This window comes from Oncorhynchus mykiss, chromosome 1, assembly GCF_013265735.2.
Source record: "Oncorhynchus mykiss isolate Arlee chromosome 1, USDA_OmykA_1.1, whole genome shotgun sequence".
Classification (NCBI taxonomy): Eukaryota; Metazoa; Chordata; class Actinopteri; order Salmoniformes; family Salmonidae; genus Oncorhynchus; species Oncorhynchus mykiss.
Genome location: NC_048565.1, coordinates 24,050,293 through 24,073,364, shown reverse-complemented (window position 1 = coordinate 24,073,364; position 23,072 = coordinate 24,050,293). Strand labels below are relative to the sequence as shown.

The 23,072-nt window shown below is 43.6% G+C and overlaps 1 protein-coding gene across 1 annotated transcript; it reads left to right on the top strand.

Annotated features, from left to right (window-relative positions):
* The first annotated feature begins 954 nt into the window (after positions 1-954).
* On the top strand, positions 955-23,056 carry uba2 (ubiquitin-like modifier activating enzyme 2). Its single transcript, XM_021592634.2, has 17 exons — positions 955-1,204; positions 1,755-1,838; positions 2,871-2,941; positions 3,028-3,092; positions 3,225-3,325; positions 3,451-3,572; positions 8,071-8,138; positions 8,286-8,407; positions 8,538-8,637; positions 10,694-10,842; positions 10,983-11,076; positions 11,658-11,770; positions 12,052-12,207; positions 12,488-12,584; positions 21,694-21,799; positions 21,908-22,047; positions 22,266-23,056. Exons 1-17 carry the CDS (start codon positions 1,064-1,066, stop codon positions 22,469-22,471), a joined length of 1,935 nt encoding a protein of 644 aa, XP_021448309.2. The 5' UTR covers positions 955-1,063; the 3' UTR covers positions 22,472-23,056.
* The last annotated feature ends 16 nt before the right edge of the window (positions 23,057-23,072 follow it).

Genomic DNA, 23,072 nt, shown 5'->3' with positions numbered 1-23,072 from the left:
ATTTGAGCCAGTAAAGGGGGCTTTACCATTCCTGGTTAGTGGAATGACTTTAGCTTCCTTCCAGGCTTGAGGGCACACTCTCTCAAGTAGGCTTAAATTGAAGATGTGGCAAATAGGAGTGGCAATATCGTATGCTATTATCCTCAGTAATTTTCCATCCAGATTGTTAGACCCCAGTGGCTTGTCATTGTTGATAGACAACAACACGTTTTTCACCTCTTCCACACGGACTTTACAGAATTCAAAAGTACAATTGTTGTCTTTCATAATTTGGTCCGATATACTTGGATGTGTAGTGTCAGCATTTGTTGCTGGCATGTCATCCCTAAGTTTGCTTATCTTGCCAATGAAAAAGTCAATAAAGTAGTTTGCAATATCAGTGGGCTTTGTGATGAATGAGCCATCTGATTCAATGAAAGTGCCTAGGCAACAGGGTAGATAATAGACAGTAGCAGCGGCATATATGGTGAGTGTGAATTGTGTGGGTGAGTGTGTGTGTGTTGGGGTGTCAGTGTGAGTATGTGGGTAGAGTCTAGTGGGTGTGCATAGTCAGTGCAAGAGAGTTAGTGCAAAAGTGGACTTCAATATATATATTTACCACCACTCAAAGCAATAAACTAGTTTTATGTCAGTGATACTCTGGCTCTCAATAATTTTCATCATGACTACTTGTTTTAGCTTGACTGGATGTTTTTGTCAATCTGAATGGAATTAATTTGCCACTGCACTATCTTGAACTAGCTATATTATCAAAACTGGTATCCCACAATATTTTCCCACCCACATAGTGAGAAAGGCAGAAACAAAGCCTATTTTGGTCATGGTTTTGGTGTGCAGTTCAGCACTGTACTGTCAGAGAAGGAAACTCAACGAACTCAACTCAAAAGCCTAAACCTCGCCTCTCCAGAAGGCGGCACTATAGGCAAAGTGTTTGATCAGTCTTTGTGCGCTTATATCGAAGGGCCCCCCTTATCGGAGTAAGGAGGTGGTGCCTGCTGCTAGCCACATAGCTAGCTCCTCTCTCTTCTGGTCTACTGCAGTTTCTGTATTTTTCTGATCAACAATGGTACAACTAGTGGGGTCTCTCCGAAAAGAGCTCGCTGATTCCTTATCCGCTTGCCGGGTGCTGGTGGTCGGAGCTGGAGGAATTGGTTGCGAGCTCTTGAAAAATCTTGTACTCACCGGCTTCAAAAATATAGAAGTGGTAAGTCGTGCAGGGGGCGGACATTTGCTGGGTCTTTGTGCAGCCTACAGGCTGAAGTGTGAAAGGCCTGGCATGCTAGCTAGTCTGAAATAAGTGTATATATTAGAACATTTTCACATGAGCCTGGCTATATGTAAGTGGTGGAGTTAGCAATGTAGTTACATAGCTAGCTAGTTACATGCATGTATATAAAAACACAACATTTAGGTCACTTCGTCCAGAATTTCAATTGCGCGCCATGTTGTCCCGACCTCTTTGTGGTCTGCTAACGTTAGCTAGACAATGCTAAGCTGTCCATACCGGTATGCTTGAAGGCTAATTAGCTAGCTGCTAGCAATGCTGGTGATTTGTGATAAGCAATGTAAACTACAATTCAGCTAGCTAGATATATAATAACGTACGGTAGGTAGGTAGCTAACGTTATACAGTTTGTAGCAAAGTCTTTCATACCACGTCCAACTTTTTTGTGAACCTGTCTTGATCTTATTAATTGCATTTTTTTGTATCCGTAATTGTGTTTTAACTTCGATTTGCTGTGTCTTTTTTATAGATTGATCTGGACACTATTGATGTGAGCAACCTGAACAGACAGTTCCTGTTCCAGAAGAAACATGTGGGGAAGTCCAAGGCGCAGGTAGGGAGGGGACAGATGCTTTGTTGTTCTTTCACAAACATGAAAGAACAACAAACAAGCATTCTAAAATACACTGAGTTTACAAAACATTAGGAACACCTTCCTAATATGAAGTTGCACCCCCTTTTTCCCTGAGGCTGTTGTTGACTCCAATGCTTTCCACAGTTGTGCCAAGTTGGCTGGATGTCATTTGGATTGTGGACCATTCTTATTTTTATTTTTTTATTTTACCCCTTTTTCTCCCCAATTTCGTGGTATCCAATTGTTGTAGTAGCTACTATCTTGTCTCATCGCTACAACTCCCGTACGGGCTTGGGAGAGACGAAGGTTGAAAGTCATGCGTCCTCCGATACACAACCCAACCAGCCACACTTAAAACAGCGCGCATCCAACCCGGAAGCCAGCCGCACCAATGTGTCGGAGGCTACACCGTGCACCTGGCAACCTTGGCTAGCGCGCACTGTGCTCGGCCCGCCACAGGAGTCGCTGGTGCGCGATGAGACAAGGACATCCCTACTGACCAAGCCCTCCCTAACCCGGACGACGCTAGACCAATTGTGCGTCGCCCCGCGTACCTCCCGGTTACGATAGAGCCTGGGCGCGAACCCTGTGCTGGCGCTGCAGTACAGCACCCTTAACCACTGCGCCACCCGGGAGGCCTTGTGGACCACTCTTGATATACACTGGAAACTGTTGTGTGAAAAACCCGGCAGCGCTGCAGTTCTTGACACACTCAAACAGGTGCGCCTGGCACCTACAACCATAGCCAATTCAAAGGCACTTATATAGTTTTTCTTGCCCATTCACTCTCTGAATGGCACACATACACAATTCATGTCTCAAAGCTTAAAGATCCTTCATTCACCTGTCTCTTCATCTACACTGATTTGAAGTGGATTAAACAAGTGACATCAATAAGGGATCATAGCTTTCACCTGGAAAGAGGAGATGTTCCTAATGTTTTGTACACTTAGTGTATGCTGTACACAATCTAAATACTATTTGTGAACTTACTGGCTGTCTGTCTTGCAGGTGGCAAAAGAGAGTGTGCTGCAATTCTGTCCCACTGCCAACATTACAGCCTATCATGACAGCATCATGAAGTAAGTCAACTAGTCTTGTGAGTTGCCGGTGTGAGAACTTAAAGTCCTTGATCCTGTTTAATGTTTGGTATGTTTGTCCTTCACAGCCCAGAGTACAATGTGGAATTCTTCAGGAACTTCATGCTTGTCATGAATGCTTTGGACAATCGAGGTATAGTAATATCTACTTCCCCCTAATTACACCCTCTTTCCCTACCCCTAGTCTGTCTGTAGAGTACGTTTGGTATCTTTTCCCTGGTGTGGTCCTGGTCTTAGCGCCAGCTGAATCTTTTCTTCCTTGCAGCGGCTCGTAACCATGTGAACAGGATGTGTCTTGCAGCTGACATTCCCCTTATTGAGAGTGGCACAGCTGGCTACCTTGGGCAGGTGACCGTTATTAAGAAGGTAAGACACGGATGAAAACAACCTGTGGATGCCAATTAGATGCATGGTCATGTTCAGTGCAGTAAAAATTAATTAGATACAGAGTGAAATAATCACCTCCCTCTCCTTGATTTCCCACACTATAGGGTCTTACTGAGTGTTATGAGTGCCAGCCCAAACCCACACAGAAAACCTTCCCTGGTTGTACCATTCGCAACACCCCCTCTGAGCCTATACACTGCATTGTGTGGGCCAAGTACCTGTTCAAGTAAGTGTGGTTGAAGTGCTTTTTTAAATTAATTTTTTATTTATATCACCTTTATTTAACCAGGTAGGCCAGTTGAGAACAAGTTCTCATTTACAACTGCGACCTGGCCAAGAGAAAGCAAAGCAGTGCGACAGAGTTACACATTGAATAAACAAATGTATAGTCAATAACACAATATAAAATTCTGTATACAGTATCTGCAAAGGAGGTAAGGCAATAAATAGGCCAATAGTGGCGAAGTAATTACAATTTAGCAATTTACACGAGTGATATATGTGCAGATGAGGATTTGCAAGTAGAAATACTGGTGTGCAAAAGAGCAGAAAAACAAATATGGGGATGAGGTAGGTAGTTGGTTGGATGGGCTGTGTACAGCTGCAGCGATCGGTAAGCTGCTCTGACAGCTGACGTTCCAGTTAGTGAGGAAGATAAGAACCTCCAGCTTCGGTGATTTTTGCAATTAATTCCAGTCATTGGCAGCAGAGAACTGGAAGGAAAGGCGGCCAAAGAGGTGTTGGCTTTGGGGATGACCAGTGAGCTGAGATACGGTGGAACTTTACCTAGCAAAGATTTATAGATGACCTGGAGCCAGTGGGTTTGGCAACAAATATGTAGTGACGGCCAGCCGATGAGAGCATACAGGTCACAGTGGTGGGTAGTATATGGGGCTTTGGTGACGACAACGGATGGCACTGTGATAGACTGCATCCAATTTGCTGAGTAGAGTGTTGGAGGCTATTTTGTAAATGACATCGTCAAGGATCGGTAGGATAGTCAGTTTTATGAGGATATGTTTGGCAGCATGAGGGAAGGAGGCTTTGTTTGAAATAGGAAGCCAATTCTAGATTTAATTTTGGATTGGGGATGCTTAACATGAGTCTGGAAGGAGAGTTTACAGTCTAGCCAGAGACGTAGGTATTTATAGTTGTCCACATATTCTAAGTCAGAACCGTCTAGAGTAGTGATGCTGGGTGAGCGGGTGCGGCCAGCGATTGGTTGAAGAGCATGCCTTTCATTTTACTAGCATTTAAGAGCAGTTGGAGGCCACGGAAGGAGTGTTGTATGGCATTGAAGCTTGTTTGGATGTTTGATAAATAGTGTCCAAAGAAGAACCCCCATAGACTGCCAGAGGTCTGTACAACAGGCCCTCCGATTTGACACACTGAACTCTATCTGAGAAGTAGTTCGTGAACCAGGCGAGGCAGTCATTAGAGAAACCAAGGCTGTTGAGCCTGCCGATAAGAATGTGGTGATTGACAGAGTCGAAAGCATTGGCCAGGTCGGTGAAGACGGCTGCACAGTACTGTCTTTTATCGATGGCGGTTATGATATCGTTTAGGACCTCGAGCGTGGCTGAGGTACTCCCGCGACCAGCTCGGAAACCAGATTGCATAGCGGAGAAGGTACGGTGGGATTTGAAATGGTCGGTGATCTGTTTGTTCACTTGGCTTTCGAAGACTTCAGAAAGGCAGGGCACGATGGATATAGGTATGTAACAGTTTGGGTCTGGAGTGTCTTCCCCTTTGAAGAGGGGATGACTGCGGCCGCTTTCCAATCTTTAGGAATCTCAGACGATATGAATTAGTTGTTGAACAGACTAGTAATAGGGGTTGCAACAATGGTGGCAGATAATTTTAGGAAGAGAGGGTCCACATTGTCTAACCCAGCTGATTTGTTGGGATCCAGATTTTGCAGCTCTTTCAGAACATCAGCTGTCTGAATTTGGGTGAAGGAGAAGCCGGGGGGGGGGGGACTTGGGCCAGTTGCTGCGGAGGGTACAGAGCTGTTGGCCGGGGTTGGGGTAGCCAGGTTGAAAGCATGGCCAGCCATAGAGAAATGCTTAATGAAATTCTCAATTATTGTGGATTTATTAGTGGTGACAGTGTTTCCTAGTCTCAGTGCAGTGGGCAGCTGGGAGGAGGTACTCTTATTCCCCATGGACTTTACAGTGCCCCAAAACTGTTTGGACTTAGTGCTGCAGGATGCAAAGTTCTGTTTGCTTTCCTAACTGACTGTGTTTATTGGTTCCTGACTTCCCTGAACAGTTACATATCGCGGGGACTATTCGAAGCTACTGCAGTACGCCACAGGGTGTTTTTGTGCTGGTCAAGGGCAGTCAAGCCTGGAGTGAACCAAGGGCTATATCTGTTCTTAGTTCAACATTTTTTGAAAGGGGCATGCTTATTTAAGATAGTGAGGAAAGCACTTTTTAAAGAACAACCAGGCATCCTCTACTGACGGGACGAGGTCATTATCCTTCCGGGATACCTGGGCCAGGTCGATTAGAAAGGCCTGCTCGCAGAAGTGTTTTAGTGAGCATTTGATAGTGATAAGGAGTGGTCGTTTGACCGCGGACCCATAACGGACGCAGGCAGTGATCGCTGAGATCCTGGTTGAAGACAGCAGAGGTGTATTTAGAAGGCAAGTTGGTCAGGATGATGTCTATGAGGGTGCCCATGTTTATGGATTTGGGGTTGTACCTGGTAGGTTCCTTGATAATTTGTGTGAGATTGAGGGCATCTAGCTTAGATTGTAGGATGGCTGGGGTGTTAAGCATATCCCAATTTAGGTCACCCAGCAGTACGAACACTGACGATAGATGGGGTGCAATCAATTCACATATAGTGTCCAGGGCACAGCTGGGAGCTGAGGGGGGGTCTATAACAAGCGGCAACAGTGAGGCACTTATTTCTGGAGAGATGGATCTTTAAAAGTAGAAGCTCAAACTGTTTGGGCATAGACCTGGATGGTATGACCGAACTATGCAGGCTATCTCTACAGTAGATTGCAATTCCGCCCACTTTAGCAGTTCTGTCTTGACGGAAAATGTTGTAATTGGGGATCGAAATTTCAGAATTTTTGGTGGCCTTTCTAAGCCAAGTTTCAGACACAGCTAGGACATCAGGGTTGGCGACGTGTGCTAAAGCAGTGAATAAAGCAAACTTAGGGAAGAGGCTTCTGATGTTAACATGCATGAACCCAAGGCTTTTACTGTTGCAGAAGTCAGCAAATGAGAGCGCCTGGGGACACACGGGGCCTGGGTTAACCTCTACATCACCAGAGGAGGAGTAGGATGAGGGTACGGCTAAAAGCTATAAGAACTGGTCATCTAGTGCTTTGGGAACAGAATAAAAGGAGCAGATTTCTGGGCGTAGTAGGATAGATTCAGCGCATAGTGTACAGACAAGGGTATGGTAGGGTGCGAGTACAGTGGGGATGAGAGAGGTTGCATCTCTGGAGGTGCCAGTTAGGCTAGGTGTGGTCTCCGCATGTGTGGGGGGTGGGACAAGGGGGCTATCCGAGGGCATGTTGAGCAGGACTAGGGGCTCTGCAGTAAAATAAAACAATGAGAGCTGCCCTAAACAACAATATACAAGGCATATTGACATTAGAGAAAGGCATAAAGCAATCACAGGTGTTGATTGGGAGAGCTAAGACAACAAAGGGTGAGACAACAATGGGTAAACAGCTAGGACAATAACAACGGGTAAATGGCGATAAATGGGCAGGGAGGGTCAGTTAGCTACACACAGGGCCTGAGTTCGAGGCTGGGGCCGGCAGATAAACAAAGGTCCAATGAGCAGCAATAGATGAAACAGGGAGCCCGCTCAGTAGTCGATTACTATGCTAGGCGAGCGGGAGAGCTGGCGTTTAGGAAGCTAGCGGGCCCGGGGCTAGCAGATGGATCATCACCAACATCCATGATGCAGAGGCCGGGTTGAGACCACAGGGGCCGAATTACATCAGCAGACCAGTCGTGATGGATCGGCGGGGCTCCATGTCGACAAAGGGTCCAGGCCAATTGGCAAGAGAGGTATTGTGGTTGATGTACTTCGTTTGCTAGCCGGGAGATGGGCCTAGCTTGAGGCTAACTGGTGCATGCTTCTGGACAAGGGCGATAGCCACTCGGTAGCAACTAGCTAGCTGCGAAGATCTGGTGTAATGGTCCAGAGCTTGCGTCAGGAATCCGGGGATGTAGTGGGGAAAAAAGCAGTCCGATATGCTCAGGGCTGATATTGCGCTGTGCAGACTGGCAGGTATTATCCAGGCTATCCGGGCTAAAGCGTCTGGAGTCCGAGCTAAAGGTAAAGACCGCTAGCAGTGGCTAACAATGACTAAAAAGCTAGTAGCTAATTAGCTGGCTAGCTGCTGATGGATGTTCTAGTTATAAGGTCTAAAAAATAGCAGATCCGTACCACCTTGTGTGAGGCGGGTTGCATGAAGGTATATTTAATTCGAAATGGGAAAAAGGAGATTTGAATTGTACACACAACCCCAGAAAAAATATTGAATATTTACATGAGCCGAAAACAAACGCGTCTTACTGCTGTGCTTTTATGCATCTCACTAGTTGTATACCAATGAGGAATAGGTCATGATTGTTATCTTCATCCTAAGTCAGTGTTGGTGTTGCTTGCAGAGATATATTTTATTGCTGGGAGGTTGAGATTAAGCCCATGATAATGACAATCCGGTTTTATTTTAATCTCCACCTCAGCCAGCTCTTTGGAGAGGAGGATGCAGATCAGGAGGTGTCCCCTGACACCGCTGACCCAGAGCTTACATGTGAGTAGAGCGCAACACTAGAGAATTCTAATACTGCCACCTCCCTGCCCTCCATAGACCAGAGGGGTGAGATGCACTGACACGTATGCAGTAAAAGGCTGCTGTGTACACTGGTTTTCATTGAGGTCTCTTGTCTCCTTTTCTCAGGGAACCCTGCAGACACTGAAGCCCGAGCCACAGCATCTGATCAGGATGGAGACATCAAACGGGTGTCCACCAAGGACTGGGCACGATCCACAGGCTATGACACAGTCAAACTCTTCAACAAGGTAGGCTTTAGTGTGAACAAGCATTCACTAAAGGACTGCTTAAGTGAAAGTGTCCCCTTGTCTTGTTGTCAACAAGCTTATTAGCCCCTCGACTTTGGCTAATAGCCATTTGCTTTGTGTGGTCCTCCAGCTTTTCAAAGATGACATCCAGTACCTCCTGACCATGGACAAGCTGTGGAAGAAGAGGAAAGCGCCACTCCCTCTGGATTGGCTTGAGATTCAGAAACTTGGTAAGATATTAGCATCCTACACTGAACAAAAAATATAAACGCATTGTGTATTATGTTGGTCCCATGTTTCATGAGCAGAAATAAAATTAAAGCTTATTTCTCTCAAATGTTGTGCACAAATTTGTTTAAATCTCTGTTGGTGAGAATTTCTCCTTTGCCAAGATAACCCATCCACCTGACAGGTGTGGCATATCAAGAAGCTGATTAAACAGCATGATCATTACACAGGTGCACCATGTGCTAGGAACAATAAAAGGCCACTCTAAAATGTGCAGTTTTGTCACAAATGCCACAGAAGTCTCAAGTTGAGGGATTATGCAATCGGCATACTGACTGAAGGAATGCCTACCAGCTCTGAGATTTTAATGTTCATCTCTCTACCATAATCCGTCTCCAACGTCGTTTTAGATAATTTGGCAGTACGTCCAACTGGCGTCACAACTGCAGACCACGTGCATGGCGTCGTGTGGGAGAGCGATTTGCAGATGTTACGAGTGCTCTACGTGCCATGTAAAAAAAGCTAACGTTTAAGTTCCTTGCTCAGAACATGAGAACATATGAAAGCTGGTGGTTCAATATTCCCAGTTAAGAAGTTTTAGGTTTGTAGTTATTATAGGAATTATAAGACTATTTCTCGCTATACCATTTGTATTTCATATACCTTTGACTATTGGATGTTCTAATAGACACTTTAGTATTTCCAGCCTAATCTCAGGAGTTGACCGGCTTGAAGTCATAAACAGCGCTGTGATGCAAGCATTGCTAAGAGCTGCTGACAAATGCATTAGTTTGAATGAATGCTTACGAGCCTGCTGCCGCCTATCACCGCTCAGTCAGACTGCTCTATCAAATCATAGACTTAATTATAATATAATAAACACAGAAATACGAGCCGTTGGTCATTGTGGTCGTTTTATGAAACGGGCAGCAACCATAAGTCGAAATATTGCTGTTACATTGCACAACCTTCAATGTTATGTCATAATTATGTAATACTCTGGCAAATTAGTTCACAGTTCGCAACGAGCAAGACGGCCCAAACTGTTGCATTTAACCTGACTCTGAATGAACGCAAGAGAAGTGACACAATTTCCCTACTTAATATTGCCTGCTAACATGAATTTATTTTAACTAAATAAAAAATATATATACTTGTGTATTGATGTTAAGAAAGACATTGATGTTTATGGTTAGGAATATTTGTGCAACGATTGTGCTTTTTATTTTCATGAATGCGCTTTTGTTAAATCATCACCCGTTTGGTGAAGTAGGCTGTGACTCAATGATAAATTAACAGGCACCGCATTGATTATATGCAACGCAGGACAAGCTAGTTAGCCTTGTAATATCATCAACCATGTGTAGTTAACTAGTGATTATGTTAAGATTGATTGTTTTTTATACGATAAGTTTAATGCTAGCAGCTTACATTGGCTCCTTGCTGCACTTGCGTAACAGTTGGTCGGCCTGCAACGCAGTTTCCTCGTGGAATGTAATGTAATCGGCCATAATCAGCATCCAAAAATGCAGATTACCGATTGTTATGAAAACTTGAAATCGGTCGAATTCTACTCTGGATTGACGTGTACGACAGCGTTTTCCAGTTCCCGCCAATATCCAGCAACTAAGCACACCCATTGAAGAGGAGTGGGACCACAGGCCACAATCAACAGCTTGATCAACTCTGTGAAGGAGATGTCGAACTGTATGAGGCAAATGGGGGTCACACTAGATACTGACTGGTTTTCTGATCGACGCCCCTACATTAAAAAATAAGTTTTTAACAGGTATCTGACGAACAAATGCATGTCTGTATTCCCAGTCATGTGAAATCCATAGATTAGGGCCTAATTTATTTATTTCAAATGACTGATTTCCTTATATGAACTGTAACTCAGTAAAATCTTTGAAATGGTTGAGTTTATATTTTTGTTCAGTATATATTATATTGCTCCAAGCTTCTGGAGAGTGCAGTGGACCAATTTGATTTAGAAGATTTTGTTGTGGTAGTTTAGTTTTGTCATTGTCTCTCTCTCGCTTTCTGGTTGTGCGATAGCGTGTCCCCAGGAGGTGACTGGGACGGGACTGAAGGACCAACAGGTGTTGGGTGTGGCAGGTTACTCCCAGCTCTTCTCCCGCAGCGTGGAAACCCTGCGCTCCATGCTGGCTGACAAGGGGGATGGAGCAGAACTTGTGTGGGACAAGGTGAGGACCAAATGATGGGACATTGCAGAGTCAACACTGCCCCACTGGAACAAACTATTTTGGTGGTGATAGAAAATAGACCTGGGAAGATTATGCTCTTTTGGCATTGCATTTGAGTAACATTTTCCTCCTTTTGCTAGGATGACCCTCCAGCGATGGACTTTGTGACAGCAGCCGCCAACTTGCGCATGCATATCTTTAGCATGAACATGAAGAGCCGTTTTGACATCAAGTGTGGGTATTTTGGGTGAAAGATGTCGAGTTGTTAAGTTCTTATTGTGACAATTTATTATTGATACAGATTCATACAATTGATTTTACTTTCTTGCTTTAAAGTTCCAATGCTGCTGTTTTTTTTATCTCGATATCAAATAATTTCTGCTTAACAATTTAAGAACAATTAAGTACCTTACTGTGATTGTTTGTTTTTAATTAAAATGGTCAATTTCTCAAGGAAGAATATGGCTAGGACTGTATGGGAGTGGTCTGAGTGGGCAGGGGGAAACTGAAAACTATATGTTATTGGCTGAGAGGTTTGGAACTCTTTGTTATTGGTCTGTTAACTAATGTACCACTTGATGTCACAAGGCAGGCCAAAACTCCATCCCACCAAAACAGGCAGAAATTTTAGGCAGTCTTTTCAAACAGCTCTTACACTAAAAAGAGCATGATCATTTTCAGAATTTCACAGTATTATTCCACCTTCATATTGTGGAAATGTATATAAATCATGTTTTTGACTGCACTGGGCATTTAAATGTTTCTAAGTCTGATACCTATTAAGGTGTTTTGATTTTGTAAATTGTTCCTTGCAGCCATGGCAGGAAACATCATCCCAGCAATCGCCACAACCAATGCAGTCATTGCTGGCCTCATTGTGCTGGAGGCTCTGAAGATCCTGTCTGGAGATGTGGAGCAGTGTCGCACGGTGAGAAATCAGGAGTGATCCCTTCTACTCTTAGAGGGTGGTACTCTACCTTTGATCATCTGCCCCTAGTCTGCACATTCGGGGAAGCTTTGACCGTATGAATGGGGCACTATTTTCAGCATTATCACATCAAAATTCAGCATATCACTTACTTGGCCCAGCATTTCATTCACCAATTGTAGCCATGATGGTTGTAAATAATTTAATAGATTGAGTGTTTGGTGTATGCCTACTGTGCTCTGAAACATTTTCCAATGTTCCTTCCTGTATGGTCTTCTTAGATCTTCCTGAACAAGCAGCCTAACCCCAGGAAAAAGCTGCTTGTTCCATGTGCTTTGGACCCACCCAGTGCCAACTGTTATGTGTGCGCCAGCAAGCCAGAGGTTACAGTCAAACTGAATGTGCACAAAACTCTTGTGCTGGCCCTTCAAGACAAGGTAATGTATGCCTCTGGCTCCTGTATGCATGTGACCATGCTTGCAATCAGACTGATAAAGACAAACACACAGACTGGTACGGACGTTGTTGGTCAGTGATGAAGACATTTTTGACCATAGAGGCAGAGATGAAGCCAGATGGATATTGACTGCTTAGAGAGTTGCATGTTGATCTATACAACACCAATCTGGTTTGCTTGTTTGTTGCAACCACCACAACACAGTGAAAAGTGATCAGCATATCTATGTGTTCCGCTAAAGATTCTTGTTTCTTTGTTAGATATTAAAGGAGAAGTTTGGGATGGTGGCGCCAGATGTGCAGATCGAGGATGGGAAAGGGACAATCCTCATCTCCTCTGAGGAGGGTGAAACTGAAGGTATAAGACAATCACAGAATAATATCAGACTGTTCCCAAGGAGACCAGTAGAGGGTGCCAACCTGTTCCCATGGTGACTGCAGGCCTTGACATTAACATTTTTAGCCACTTTACAAATAAAATGCATTACTATCTTTTTTTACCCTCAAGAATCAGACAAAAAGGTAGGCTAGCTACACTCTGCTTATTGGCTTCTTTGCATAGTCAAGCCTACACTCTGCCTCTTTAAGGCTCTCCTGAAAAATGGTTGGCCACCCTTCGTAGCCTATAAAATAATGCAACATTACAAGTAAAACCAAATACTTTTTTGGTTTATAAAATAATTCCGTCCGGGGAATAAACAATGTCTACGGTTCAAAAATGTTTAAAAAAAAAAAATCAAATCACATTTTATTGGTCACATACACTTATTTAGATGATGTTATTGTGGGAGTAGCAAAATCCGAAAAGCAATGAGTTCGGTGCAACAGATCAGACCGTTTAGCTTAAAATGTTGATCAAGTAAAAAAATTATTTCACCTTTATTTAACCAGGTAGGCAAGTTGAGAACAAGTTCTCATTTACAACTGCGACCTGGCCAAGATAAAGCAAAGCAGTTATACACATACAGCACACATACAACAACACAGAGTTACACATGGAGTAAAACAAACATACAGTCAATAATACAGTAGAAAAATAAGTCTATATACAATGTGAGCAAATAAGGTGAGATAAGGGAGGTAAAAGCAAAAAAAGGCCATGGTGGCGAAGTAGATACAATATAGTAAAACACTGGAATGGTAGATTTAATTATAGATGGGCTATGTACAGGTGCAGTAATCCGTGAGCTGCTCTGACAGCTGGTGCTTAAAGCTAGTGAGGGAGATAAGTGTTTCCAGTTTCAGAGATTTTTGTAGTTCGTTCCAGTCATTGGCAGCAGAGAACTGGAAGGAGAGGTGGCCAAAGGAATAATTGGTTTTGGGGGTGACCAGAGAGAGATACCTGCTGGAGCGTGTGCTACAGGTGGGTGCTGCTATGGTGACCAGCGAGCTGAGATAAGGGGGGACTTAGCAGGGTCTTGTAGATGGCCTGGAGCCAGTGGGTTTGGCGACGAGTATGAAGCGAGGGCCAGCCAACGAGAGCGTACAGGTCGCAGTGATGGTTAGTCATTGGGGCTTTGGTGACAAAACGGATGGCACTGTGATAGACTGCATCCAATTTATTGAGTAGGGTATTGGAGGCTATTTTGTAAATGACATCGCCGAAGTCAAGGATCGGTAGGATGGTCAGTTTTACAAGGGTATGTTTGGCAGCATGAGTGAAGGATGCTTTCTGGCGAAATAGGAAGCCAATTCTAGATTTAACTTGTTTGATGTGAGTCTGGAAGGAGAGTTTACAGTCTAACCAGACAGCTAGAATATGTGGACAACTACCTAAGTCAAAACCGTCCAGAGTAGTGATGTTGGACAGGCAGGCAGGTGCAGGCAGCGATTGGTTGAAGAGCATGCATTTAGTTTTACTTGTATTTAAGAGCAATTGGAGGCCACGGAAGGAGAATTGTATGGCATCGAAGCTCGTCTGGAGGGTTGTTAAGTGTCCATATTATAAGCTCAACAATGCGCTCATGGCTGTAGGCTACGTACAAATGTTCCAAAATTCAATTAGTGGGAAAACACTCACTTTTAAGTTAAAACTAACAGTAGTCTACTGTGGCTATTTGATCATAATGTAGTCCTAACAGAGTAGCCTACCATCAAAAACAATGAAGAAAATGCATCCAATAACATTTTAACATGGAAATAGCTGTTCTATCGTTCAGCCTACAGTAGCAGCCAATGTGTTGTGTTTGATGTAGGCCTACATTGAGACTTTTGGAGAGAAAAAAACATTAACCAGGGTGGTGCCACTCCCGAGTGGTGCAGCGGTCTACGGCACTGCATCTCAGTGCAAGAGTTAAAGGTTCAATTAAAAAAATTGAGAAACTGTTTATCCACGTGACCTTCAGACAAGGTGACTGAACATGTTGTTTGATGCAAGAAACCACTTTACAATATAAAATGCCTCATTATTCCCATACCATTATTACAGTGAATCAGACATTATTCTACCCTCTGCCTATTGGCCACTTAGCTTATTCAAGCCTGTCTCAAAATACGTTGCCCATTTAAGATAAAAAAAGCTCAAAGATGTCTTGAAATGCACACATTTGTGCTCTTTTTGGAATCAGTCACTTCCCCCATTGCTGACTACAAATTATCTATAACTGGGCTAATAACTCACTAACTAGCAAAGGATATTAACAAATGTACACACATCCCTACATGAAGCTCTTGCTTTGATCACAAAACAAGTGCTTCTATTCTCGACTGCTGATGCTGCAAAAAGTCCAGTTCAAAGTGAATGGCACAGATCTATATATATGGCAATGGTCTAATCCTGAATGCTGATTGGTTAAAACAGAATTCCCAGCCGGTGTCTATTCCACAAGTTCCCACCGGCTAAATCTATGATGTTAAAATGCCTATTTACTCTGTTCCATCTGACTGCACAATCCACTGTCTCATCAGCCCAGCCAGACAATTTATAAACTTGATCTCTACTATAAAAAGCATCTAGACAATATCTCCCATTTCTTTTAGACTAACATTTTAGTTTTCAACAGAGGAGATTTGTATTAATCTTGCTGTTTGTCTCTCCGACATTTGCAACATTGTCTCAATATTGAAATTCTATCTTCAGCATTCCCATAGTAATGAACGTGTCGGGACGAGACAATCAGGTAGCGTTTCTCAGCCAGTTAAAATCATGAGTCAGCTGGCATCATTTTTGTATTTATACAAAGATGTCAATTGAAAAAAGGTGAAACGAAGCGCAGCTAGTTTAGTCTTTCCAGCTTCCGTTTGAAGTGATTGTGTTAGCTGTGTTGTTGACTAGCTCCTCTGAACAACAGTGTCCTAACGAGTGAGCACATTTTCTATGCCAGACGAAATCGTGCCTCATTAGCTCATTGTTATGGATGTATCCAAATAAATGTCACTGGAAAACAGCTTAAACGAATGCAAATGCGGATAAGAACATTGCCAGCCAGTATGGCAATGGAACATTTATAACGAACGACTGAGTCGTGTCCATAGATACAGAACAAAATGACTGAATGACTTGGTCGTGTCTCTAGCAACCGAACCAATAGAACGAACGACCAGCAACCCTAGATTTGTGTCGGGACTATATCTTTTGGAACGATGAAATGGTATGAATAAATAAATCAAAACCTTTTAAATTAAAATATGGCAATCATTATTTGAATATGTTGGTAACCTGTTTGTATAAAAGTGATAATGTTCTCGACTTTTTCAGGACCCTGTCTTTCAAAGATAATTCGTAAAAATCCAAATAAATTCACAGATCTTCACAGATCTTCATTATGGTTCATTGCTTGTTCAATGAACCATAAACAATTAATGAACATGCACCTGTGGAACGGTCATCAAGACACTAACAGCTTACAGACGGTAGGCAATTAAGTTCACAGTTATGAAAATTTAGGACACTGAAGAGTCCTTTCTACTGACTCTGAAAAACACCAAAATAAAGATGCCCAGGGTCCCTGCTCATCTGTGTGAATGTGCCTTAGGCATGCTGCAAGGGGGCATGAGGACTGCAGATGTGGCCAGGGCAATAAATTGCAACGTCTGTACTGTGAGACGCCGAAGACAGCCGAAGACAGCACAACAGGGAGACGAAACGGACAGCTGATCGTCCTCGCAGTGGCAGACAACGTAACAACACCTGCACCGGATCGGGACATCCGAACATCCTGTACCTGTCCCGCGGGTGTGATGGCAACAACAACTGCCTGAGTTACACGAGGAACGCACACTCCATCAGTTCTCAAACTGTCCGCAATAGGCTGAGAGAGGCTGGACTGAAGGCTTATAGGTCTGTTGTAAGGCAGGTCCTCACCAGACATCACCGGCAACAACGTCGCCTATGGGCACAAACCCACCATCGCTGGACCAGACAGGACTGGCAAAAAGTGCTCTTAACTGACGAGTTGCGGTTTTGTCTCACTGGGGGTGATGGTAGGATTTGCATTTATCGTCGAAGGAATGAGCGTTACACCGAGGCCTGTCCTCTGGAGCGGGATCGAGGTGGAGGGTCCGTCATGGTCTAGGGCGGTGTGTCACAGCATCATTGGACTGAGCTTGTTGTCATTGCAGGCAATCTCAACGCTGTGCGTTACAGGGAATACATCCTCCTCCCTCATGTGGTACCCTTCCTGCAGGCTCATCCTGACATGACCCTCCAGCATGACAATGCCACCAGCCATACTGCTCGTTCTGTGCGTGATTTCCTGCAAGACAGGAATGTCAGTGCTCTGCCATGGCCAGCAAAGAGCCCGGCTCTCTATCCCATTGAGCACGTCTGGGACCTGTTGGATGGGAGTGTGAGGGCTAGGACCATTCCAGTCTATGAGGAGGAGATGCACTGCAGTACTTAATGCAGCTGGTGGCCACACCAGATACCGACACTTACTTTTGACCATCCCCCTTTGTTTAGGGACACATTATTCAATTTCTGTTAGTCACGTGTCTGTGGAACTTGTTCAGTTTGTCTCAGCTGAATCTTATGTTCATACAAGTTTGCTGAAAATAAACGCAGTTGACAGTGAGAGGATGTTTCTTTTTTTGCTGAGTTTAGGTTATTGGCCATTCAGATTCACATGGAGGGATTTAATTCATAATAAGCTTAAACTTGTCATTCAATGTTTCTATTGATGATGATTGTTCTCTCATTAGTCCCCTGGCTACCTTACATTTTTAGGCTATTCAAACTACTTTGTGATGTAACTCAGCTAGCATTCAGCATTCATTGTTTGATCAGGAGAACGGCATGCATGCATAAAACGATGAAAGTCATATTCATAGCCTATCGAATGGAGAGAGGGAAGGGAATATAGCCTACGTTTTTTAAAACGCCTAGCCACAAGATGGTTAAGGACTGTCCGTATTTACAGTGCCTTCTGAAAGTATTCATACACCTTGACTTATTATACATTTGTGTTGCAGCCTGAATACAAAATTGATTAAATGTTTTTTAAATCTAACCCATCTACACACAATACCCCATAGTGACTAAGGGAAAACATGTCTTTAGACATTTCTACACATTGAAAATGAAATACAGAAATCTTATTTACATTGATATTCACACCCCTTTGCTATGTCACTCCAAATGAGGTCAAGGGCATCCGATTTCCGTTGATCATCCTTGAGATGCCAATACAACTAAATTGGAGTCCACCTGTGGCCAATTCAATTGCATGGACATGATTTAGGAAAACACCAGTCTATATAAGGTCACACAGTTTGACATTCCTGCAGTCAGCATGCCCATTGCACGCTCCCTCAACTTGAGTTGCCTTTTATTGTCCCCAGCACAAGATGCTGTTTAATCGACTTCTTTATGTCAGGTGGATGGATAATCTTGGCAAAGGAGAAATGCTCACTAACAGGGATGTAAACAAACTTATGCACAACATTTTAGAGAAATAAGCTTTTTGTGCGCATGAAACATTTATGGGATCTTTTTTTTTAGCTCATGAAAGATGGGACCAACACATGTTGCGGTTCATATTTTTGTTCAATATATTTGGCCTGAATGCAGAGCGCCGTCTGGGGAGAACTAGGCCACAGCTCATCACCCGTCTAATATAATCCCTACCGTGAAGCATGGTGGTTGCAGCATCATGCTATGGGGATGCTTTTCAGCGGTAGGAACTGCGAGACTGGTAAGGATAGAAGGAACATGAATGGAGCCAAATACAGGCAAATCCTAGATGAGAACCTGCTTCAGAGTGCAAACGACCTTCGGTTGGGCGAATGAGCCCAAGCATACAGCCAAAGCAATGCTGGAATGGCATCAGAACAAGAATGTGAAATGACTTGTGGTCCAACCAAAACCCAGACTTAATAATGCTGTTCACCGGAAGAATGGGAGAAAATCCCCAAATTCAGATGTACGTAGTTGATACAGACATACCCAAGACGACTCAAGGCTGTAATCACCGACAAAGTTGCTTCTGCAAAATATAGACTCAGGGGTGTGACTACTTATGTAATAGAGATATTTAATTTTCAATACACTTGCTAACATTTCTAAAAACATGTTTTCACCCTGTTATGTATAGATGAGTGGGAGGGAAAAAATATTTGTAATCAATTTTGAATTCGGGCTGTAATACGTACTGCATTGAATAGCCCCCGCGATATGCAACTTTTCAGTTAAGTCAGGAACCAACATACACAGTCAGTTAGGAAAGTTAATGCTAGCTTTTTCAAACAGAAATTTGCATCCTGTAGCGCTAAGTCCAAAAAGTTCTGGGACACTAAAGTCCATGGAGAATAAGAGCAGCACTTCCCAGCTGCCCACTGCACTGAGGCTAGGAAACCCTGTCACCACCGTCACCCTGTCACCAAATCCGTGATAATTTCAATAAGCATTTTTCTACGGCTGGCTATGCTTTCCACCTGGCTACCCCAGTCAACAGCCCTGCACCCCTCACTGCAACTTGCCCTAGCCCCCCCCCCCATTTCTCCTTCACCCAAATAGAGATAGCTGAGGTTCTGAAAGAGCTGCAAAATCTGGACCCCTACAAATCAGCAAGGCTGGACAATCTGGACCCTCTCTTCCTAAAATGATCTGCCGAAATTGTTGCAACTCCTGTTACTAGCTTGTTCAACCTCTCGAATCGTCTGAGATCCCCAAAGATTGGAAAGGGGAGACACTCTAGACCCAAACTGCTACAGACATATCTATCCTCCCCTGTCTTTCTAAGGTCTTTGAAAACCAAGTTAAACAAACAGATCACCGACCATTTCGAATCCCACCGTACCTTCTCTGCTATGCAATCTGGTTTCCGAGATGGTCATGGGTGCACCTCAGCCACGCTCAAGGTCCTAAACGACATAACCGCCATCTATTAAAGACAGTACTGTGCAGCTGTATTCATCGACCTGTCCAAGGCTTTCAACTCTCAATCACCACATTCTTATCGACAGACGCATCAGCCTTGGTTTCTCAAATGACTGCCTCGCCTGGTTCACCAACTACTTCCCTGACCGAGTTCAGTGTGTCAAATTGGAGAGCCTGTTGTCCGGACCTCTGGCAGTCTATGGGGGTGCCACAGGGTTCAGTCCTTGGGCCGACTCTTTCCTCTGTATTCATTAATGATGTCGCTCTTGCTGCTGGTGATTGTCTGATCCATCTATACGCAGACGACACCATTCTGTATACTTCTGGCCCTTCTTTGGACACTGAGTTAAGTAACCTCCAAACGAGCTTCAATGCCATACAACTCTCCTTCCGTAGCCTCCAACTGCTCTTAAATGCAAATTTAATGCATGGTCTTCAACTGATCGCTGCCCACACCTACCCACCCGTCCAGCATCACTACCCTGAACGGTTCTGACTTAGGTATTTGTAGTTGTCCACATATTCTAGGTGTCTGGTTAGACTGTAAACTCTCCTTCCAGACTCACATTAAGCATCTCCAATCCAAAATTAAATCTAGAATCTGCTTCCTATTTCGCAACAAAGCATCCTTCACTCATATTGCTAAACATAACCTCGTAAAACTGACTATCCTACCGATCCTTGACTTCGGCGATGTCATTTACAAAATGGCCTCCAACACTCTACTTAGCAAATTGGATGCAGTCTATCACAGTACCATCCGTTTTGTCACCAAAGCCCAATATACTACCCACCACTGCGACCTGTATGCTCTCGTTGGCTGGCCCTCACTTTATATCCCTTGCCAAACCCACTGGCCCCAGGTCATCTGTAAGTCGTTGCTAGGTAAAGCCCCACCTTCTCAGCTCGCTGGTCACCATAACAGCACCCACCCACATTGCCCGCTCCAACAGGTATATTTCACTGGTCACCCGCAAAACTAATTCCTCCTTCAGCCGCCTTTCCTTACAGTTCTCTGCTGCCAATGACTGCAACGAACTGCAAATTATCACTGAAGCTGGAGAGTCGTATCTCCCTCACTAGCTTTAAGCACCAGCTGTCAGAGCAGCTCACAGATCACTGCACCTGTACATAGCCAATCTGTAAATAGCCCATCCAACTACCTCATCACCATATTGTTATTTATTTGATGTATTTTGCACACGCTACTTGCACACTGATCTTCTGCACATCTATCACCCCAGTGTAATTTCGCTACTATGGCCTATTTATTGCCCCCCCCCCCCCTTATCCTACCTCATTTGCACACACTGTATATAGACTTTCTCTATTGTATTATTGACTGTATGTTTGTTTACTCCATGTGTAACTCTGTTATTTGTGTCGTACTGCTTTGCTTTATTTTGGCCAGGTCGAAGTTGTAAATGAGAACTTGTTCTTAACTAGCCTACCTGGTTAAATGAAGGTTAAATAAATCAAATAAAAACAACAAAATGTGGAATAAGTCATGCGGGATGAATACTTTCTGAAGGCACTGTATAAAAAATACAATTTGGTTTAGGCCGTAAGGCCCAAGCATCCGACAGCGAGAGGGGGGAGAGACAATATTTTCTGAATGGCCAATTCGCGCTGCTTTGGTGTACTACTCTGCTCTGTCTAGCCTACATTCCTCTTGCGTTCTGTATAACATATTTATTGAAACAGGCCAGCCTTTTTAATATGAAGCCTTTCATAAAACAAGATTATAGCAAATAGGAATAGACAAATTACTCAATGTCACTGAGCTGCCCTACCCGACTGCGTTATTTATTGCGTGGCGCTAGTCAAGTTCAAATACGCTAAACCAGGGGTCTCCAACCCTGTTCCTGGAGAGCCACTGTCCTTTTCTCTCCAACCCCAGTTGTAACTAACCTGGTTCAGGTTATCAACCAAGTATTAGGGTTGGCGTAAAAACCTACAGGACGGTAACTCTCCAGAAACAGGGTTGGAGACCCCTGGGCAAACATGTTGTTTGTCACCATTGGCAATGGTTGTCGATCATCGTCGATAGTATCGTCTATCATAATATTGCTAAACCCTGTATTGTACTCAACGGGATACTCTTATCATCAGGTATACATATTTATGATCATGCACCATTCTCTTCTTATAGCAAACAACAGCAAGTTTCTGTCTGACTTTGGGATACGACATGGTAGCCGTCTGCAAGTGGATGACTTTCTGCAGGATTACACACTCCTGGTTAACGTGATTCACTGGTAAGAGAGGATGTATTTCTCTGTGTGCTGTATAGGTCTTTGCATTTGCATGACTAATGCAAATTTGTTTCCTTAACGTAAATGTATTTCTGCGCTTGTCTGTAAAAGTGAGGACTTGGAGAAGGATGTGGAGTTTGAGGTGGTGGGTGACGCCCCTGACAAAGCCCCAACCCCACCCAGCGCACAAGAGGACAAGAATGTTGCCAACGGCAACAAAGACTCTGCAGAACCGTCCACCTCTTCCAAAGGTGAGCAAAACTGACATTGATTACAGAGATGGACTGTTTTTAGACTGTCTAATAATCAAAAATCCTGGTCAGAAGTCACCTGTCCTTTAAACCATTTAGTTTATAGTACTGAGAATCATGTGCAGCTATGTTTATTTTGTAGCTGAACGTAAACTCTAAAATGGTACATGTCGATCGTCTCTCGTCTGACTTTCTCTTGATTTCCTTTCTCCTCTTAGCCCCTGCTGAGCAGGACGATGTTCTGATAGTTGATTCGGACGAGGAGGAGCCGTCCTCCAGTACTATGGATGTCCGCATGGAGTCAGGAGGCCACAAGAGGAAGCTCCATGATGCTGAGACAGGCGAGGCTTCAGCCAAGCGCCAACGCCTGGATCAGCCTTTGGCTGCCGATGAGGAAGATGATGACATCATTGCACTAGACTAGTATGTCTCTCCTGGCCCCTCCTCTCTTCAGAAGGATGAAACTCTGTTTGTGTTTTCATACGCTGTTCCTCTTACCAAACATGTGTAAATATAAATGTACAAAAAACTGTTGTGTGCCAGTTTTTTTTTATTTTGGTCCATCACCGATGGATAAAATACTTTTAGCTTTTTGTATTTTTTATAATGTATTTGTCATGTCACAAGTCAGGGTGTGGTTTGTAGGGAGACTGAAAGAAACAATTAATAGCAAATGTTTTTTCAGTGTATTTCATCCAGTAAACTTACACCTCCATTGTTTTTTCAGTGTATTTCATCCAGTAAACTTACACCTCCATTGAAGGAATGTAAAAAAAAGTTATCAAACCCAATCATTTGAGTCAAGCGTTGACTGAATTTTTCTTTGTAATTGTTAACCATTGACCACTTGCAGGGTGAGTTGCTTTGTCACAGCTGGTTAAAAAATAAATTGTTCTGGAGTTTGTTACTTTATTTATAAATCTTTCATGTGGTTTATAGTTGGAGCCATCATATCCAGGTCTCAACCTCCCTTTGGACCAAATAGATAATGACACAAACACTTACTCATCTAATGACCCCAAAAT